This window comes from Primulina tabacum, chromosome 17, assembly GCF_025594145.1.
Source record: "Primulina tabacum isolate GXHZ01 chromosome 17, ASM2559414v2, whole genome shotgun sequence".
Taxonomy (NCBI): Eukaryota; Viridiplantae; Streptophyta; class Magnoliopsida; order Lamiales; family Gesneriaceae; genus Primulina; species Primulina tabacum.
Genome location: NC_134566.1, coordinates 1,658,743 through 1,664,781, shown reverse-complemented (window position 1 = coordinate 1,664,781; position 6,039 = coordinate 1,658,743). Strand labels below are relative to the sequence as shown.

Sequence of the window (6,039 nt, the reverse complement as noted above, 5' to 3'; positions counted from 1 at the left end):
TTACGAGCACTGATATACATTTTTTATACACACTCCTCGTGGGATCGATATCTGTACTCTAACCAGTACTAAAACTTGACACCGTACACTTGCGGTAGTGAAAACACGCAACAAGTTTTTGGCGCCGTTGCCGGGGAGTGTCAAATTTGAATTTATATCAGTATTGTTATCAATTAGTCTAGATTTTAATTTATAGCTTTTATTTTTTATTTTATTTTATATTGATTGAGTTTTTCATTTTTTTCTGCTTGACAGTGTATGCTAAGATCGCAAAGCCCTGACTTGCTTATTTTTGATCCGTAGATCGAACGAACTGCAAGAAGATTAAGAAAAGCGAGAAGGGAAGAAATCAAAGCGATGGCTGATAACAGAGAAAACGACAGAAAGATGCCGCCTGAGGCTATACCAATCGGAGATCACTTTCGACTAGTGATCAACACACACTATTCTGGCATTGCTCGAGGAACCATCAACGCCAACAATTTCGAGCTTAAGCCCGCATTCATAAACATGGTTCAACAGAACCAGTTTGGGGGAGCCACTACTGCAGATCCTCATCTACATCTCAGAACATTCTTGGAGATTACGGACACGGTAAAAATAAATGGTGTTTCTAATGATATTATTCGACTGCGCTTGTTTCCTTTTTCTCTTAGGGACCAAGCTAGAGGATGGCTCCAAACATTGCCACTGGGGAGCATCACGACATGGCAGGAGCTGGCGACGAAGTTCCTTTCTAAATATTTTCCCCCTGCGAAGTCTGCACAATTAAAGATTGAGATCAGCACTTTTAGACAGACTGACTTCGAGCAATTGTATGAAGCTTGGGAAAGGTATAAAGAGTTGTTGAGGAGGTGCCCAAATCATGGTTTTAAAGACTGGGTACAAATCGAACTTTTCTATAATGGATTGAATGGTCAAACGCGTACAACTGTGGATGCAGCGGCAGGTGGCACGATCTTTGCCAAATCTCCTGCTCAAGCCTACGACTTGCTTGAGCATATGACTATTAACAGCTACCAATGGCCATCTGAGAGGTCAGGAATACAAAGGACTGCTGGAGTTTATGATGTGGATCCTATCACATCACTCACTGCGCAAGTATCAGCATTGACTACACAGATAGCGACTATGAATAAAGCGAGTACATCAAACACTGAGGGACAATTGTTTGTTGTTGAAGAATTGCAAGTTCCTGAAGAGGTGCAGTACATCACCAACAAGAACTTTGGAGGCTATGGAGGATATAGAGGTAACCCTTCCCCTAATACTTATCATCCTGGTTCGAGAAACCATGAAAATTTTTCTTACGCAAATAACAAGAATGTATTGAATCCTCCACCGGGGTTCAATACATCAAATGGCGAAGGGAAGCCATTATTTGAGGACTTGGTTGGGACATTCGTTTCTGAATCTGGTAAGAGGATGTCTAGGACTGAGTCTAGGCTTGACAACCTAGAAATCCATATGGCAAGTATTGGCGCTACCTTGAAAATCCTTGAATCGCAAGTGGGGCAGATAACAAAGCAACTCACGTCTCAACAGTCAGGCGCTGTACAAAAGAATGCAGACCCAAATCTGAGAGAGGTGAATGCTATTTTTATGCAGCATGAGGAGATTGGAGTGGTAAGCAAAGAAGAGAAAGTTGATCAGCCGACTCCAAGCAAAAGGAACCGAGGTAAGAAAGGTAAGAGTTATGATTTTGATCAACGCATTGATATTTCTTTACTTCCCTACCCCCAAAGATTTTTACAATTGAAGGCTGAGTTTCAAAAGAAAAAAGGTCTTGAAGATCTCAAGAACCTACACTCTAACATTCAGTCTACAGAGCAGGAAGAGATGGCATTTACTGGAGGAGATGATAAGGGCAAGAAAGGAAATCTTCCTCAGAAGCTACAAGACCCTGGGGAATTTGTTGTACCATGTGAAATTGGAAGTCAATCAGTGAAAAAAGCTATCTGTGATTCAGGAGCGAGTGTGAACATAATGCCAAGTTTCCTTTACGATAAACTTGGATTGAGTAGGATAAAGCCCACAGGACTAAGCTTGCAGATGGCGGATAAATCGGTTAGGACACCGCTGGGTATTGTGGAAGATGTTGAACTTAAGATTGATAAAATAAGGCTTCTAGCAGATTTTGTGGTGCTTGACATGGGGAACAGTCAGAATGTTCATGCTATTTTAGGACGACCATTTTTGGCTACTGCTGGAGCCGTCATTGATTTGAGACAAGGAAAACTGACCATGGCGGTTGATGGTCAAAACATAGAACTCAAGGCTTCCAAGATATCATACGATCCACCATGAACAAGATTGGTATAGTCGGGCTGATGACGTTAAACCAAGCGCTGTGTGGGAGGCAACCCACAATTTATTTTCTTTAGCATTCATTTTGTTTTTATTATTTTATTTTATTTTATTTTACATCCTTAGTTGTTAATTTTACCCACCACCAGATCTATCACCGCCGCAGCCCATGGACATGGATGACACAGATGCTGCGGACAACAACTCGAGCGCCCGAGTTTTGACACTCGTGCGCGAGGTATGTGTTGTCGTGTTCTTTATTTCTATACATTGAGGACAATGCATACTTTAAGTTTGGGGGAGGGTAAAATTGCGTTGCTTGTTAGAATTTTTAGAATTTTTCTGCAAATTTTTTGTTTTATCGCTCAGTAGTTAGTTTGATTTTTTTATTTATTGCATGCTAGATTAGTTAAGTAGAGTCATGGATAAGAAAAATGTGTGGCCGATGATGAAAATTGAATTGTAGTCCTGAAGTTTATATGTGTTCATGATAACTTAGGAGTCACAAATATTTTGCACTGTCGTATTTATTGATACTATTGTTGCTCAGAGACAAGTTGTATGCCTATGATGCTAAATAGACGACGGATATCTGGTTCTTGGTAATTCTTGCATGACATTGATTGACACTTTCACAAACATAGAAATGATCTAGGCAGTTTTTCACAATATCTTTGGGCCTTTGTTCTTTGTTTACTGTCAATTGTAGCCCTTTGAGCCTCGAAGTTTTTGAGATGCTTAAAAGTTCTTTTGTGCATGCCTTGTATATCAATTTTTTGTTGAACAAATGCATATGATTAGTTGGTATGAGATGATTAATGGATTGACGGTAATCTAGAACTTGTTTGAGCACTTTTCGAGGCGAAATACGGATAATATGTGACATAGGAATGATTTAGGCGATCTTTGAAACCGTTGAGCCTTCGAGCCTACCAAATGAACATGAAATATCCCTAGTGTCCCATTTTGAGCCTACTGAAAAATAAAGTGATGTGTGTCAATGACATACAATTAGCCCCCACTTGTGTCTATTCTATATCCCACAGCAACTACCAAATGAAGCTTATACACTTATTTTCCTACCTGATTTTTGAGAGAAATAAATTCATTGGTGTTGTAGTGATTCAAAAGCTTCTTGAAAAAAAAAAGAAAAAAAAATAGTTGAAGTGTGCAAAAAGAAGTTCAAAAAGAAGTGAAAAGAATGAATCAAAAGTGGTGAGAAAGAAAGCATTTGGGAAATGAAAGATATGAATGAAAAGAAAACAATAAAGTGGGTGGTGGTTGAAAAGAAAATGAAAATGAGTGAAGTTGATGAAGTTCAAATAGTTCTCTGAAATTTTGATTTCCATACCTTTATTGTAGTCGTGAGCCGTGGCCTAACGTTACAAGCCTACAAGCCCTATTAACCGTGTCACATTTATCCAATATACTAGTGGAGAAAAGTTGTTCAAGTCAAGCCTATGGATACCTGAAAAATATAGTCATCAAGTATAAACTTTAATCACTTGCTTGCAAGCATCTCGTTGTGTGATTTCATCTTTGGTATAATTCCGTTGAATATTCATCGAGCCAATTAATCACCAATAAAGTCCTATGTGATCTATGAATGTGAATTTGTATTTTGATGAAGTGTGAGTTGAACTAAACTGAGGATTTCTTGATTCTGTAAGGCGAATGGGCATTATGACTCTATTTGAGCACTCGATGGGGTAAACGAACATTGACATATCACACACACACGTGACTCTTGGGAAATCATGAATTACACTAAAATAGATAAGTCTGAGGCCAATATCACTTTTTGCGAATCTATGACTGTTAAGAGTTTCATTACTTATTAATTGACTTCCTGTTTTTATTCTATTTTGCTCGGGACTAGCAAAAGTTCAAGTTTGGGGGGTTTGATAAGTGCAAGATTTGCACTTAATTTATATTAGAATCCATTTTGAATTATGCTGGTTTCGAACAGAATTATGCGTTTTTGGTTGTTTTTGTTGTCATTTCAGGAATGGAGAAAATAGTGGATGCGCAACCTAGTGAACCGAGAAAACAGAACCGAGCCGCGAGTTCAGCCATTACCATGACCAGAGAGGCGCGCGCCACCGCGCAGCATCTCGCGCTACCGTACGCACATGAAAGCAAGAGGATCGACTGAAGCTAGCGCGCCACCGCGCAGCATCTCTCGCTACCGCGCGAATTGATACAGCAGGAAGACCCGAGAGTAGCGCGCGTCAGCGCGAATTCACGCGCAACCGCGCGCGCGCAAGTACGACTCAACAAGCAGAAGCTCGCGCGTCATAGCGCCATTTCCACCGCCACCGCGCGCGCGCCATCGTCCAGAATATTATAAATTGCGCTAATTAGGTCATACTCGGGGGAACACGCCGTTTTGGACGAAAATACAGATGGAAGACTCGGAGCGAAAGCGAGACGAAGGCAAGACATGCGAAGATCGATTACAAAGACGAAGAGCGACGAATCTGGGGACAGAGACGACACTTCGGATTTGTTATCTGTCTTTTGCATTTCTATTTTCTCATATGTCAATGTCTAAAACATTGAATATGCGTCGTTTTTATTTCGATTTCGTGATGAACTAATTTCTCATTCTAGAGAATGATGTAGCTTGTGGACACGATGACTTGACGTGGTTATTTTATAAGATTGAATTCCATTTCATGTTTACTTGTGTTTCTCTGTGTTTATTGCACTGCAATTTACTGGCCATAAATTGTTTGTTGTTTGATTAATTTTACAACTCGGGAGAGGGACTAGGATTATAGATCATTAGAACACATCGTTAAATGTTTATAGCGTTCGGAAGGCGTATAACTTTAGCGATGCTTAGTAAGAACATTGTTTGCATTTATCTATGAAACTTAGATTCTAATTAGGAATAATTGAATCGAAGTTGATAGATACAGTATTCGTCACTTGGGAAAGGGGGAATAAAATAATCTAAGTGTTCTTGGCCATTAAATAATTGGAATTCAGGAATATAAATTCAACTGTGAATATTTATCGTGGAAACTTTGTGAAATCATTTCTCTAGATATTTTCTCTCATTATTATTTCTCAATTCGGTGATTTAATTAATTCATTGTTTTCAATTAATTCGTTCAAACAACCCAACCTTTTATTTGATTCTTCTAAATAAAGTTGAGACTATTTTAATTACGAGCACTGATATACATTTTTTATACACACTTCTCGTGGGATCGATATCTGTACTCTAACCAGTACTAAAACTTGACACCGTACACTTGCAGTAGTGAAAACACGCAACACGATTATTCGAGGCGGGATTGAGGAAAAGACCGGTGACGATTTTGGTAATCTAATTTGTGGTATTTTATTTTAAGTTGAGGTTGGGGCATTTTTAAATAATTTATTTAGTTTTTAGTATTTTAAAAGCCTTATTTATGTATTTAATAATTTAAGAGTTTAGAACTTTTAAAATTAGTGTGTAATTTATTTAATTGAGGAAGTTGAGTGAGTTAGCGTTTAACTTTAAATTAATGGTTAAATTTTAATTAAGCAATTTTCACTCCCTAAATTACTACCTAACTCACACACACACACACTTTTACACACACTAATCATCGACACAACACACACACACACATATTTTAAATTCAGATTTTTATTTTTGAGAGAGCAAAACCTAGGTTTCTAAGAACCCTTGCAGCCGCCCCTCCCATCTCCATCTTCCAACAAACTTTCGTGTGTTTT

The 6,039-nt window shown here is 38.6% G+C and overlaps 1 protein-coding gene across 1 annotated transcript; it reads left to right on the top strand.

Annotated features, from left to right (window-relative positions):
* Positions 1 to 357: 357 nt before the first annotated feature.
* LOC142531764 (uncharacterized) lies at positions 358 to 2,307 on the top strand. Its single transcript, XM_075638019.1, has 4 exons — positions 358 to 527; positions 657 to 1,252; positions 1,370 to 1,678; positions 1,793 to 2,307. Exons 1-4 carry the CDS (start codon positions 358 to 360, stop codon positions 2,305 to 2,307), a joined length of 1,590 nt encoding a protein of 529 aa, XP_075494134.1.
* The last annotated feature ends 3,732 nt before the right edge of the window (positions 2,308 to 6,039 follow it).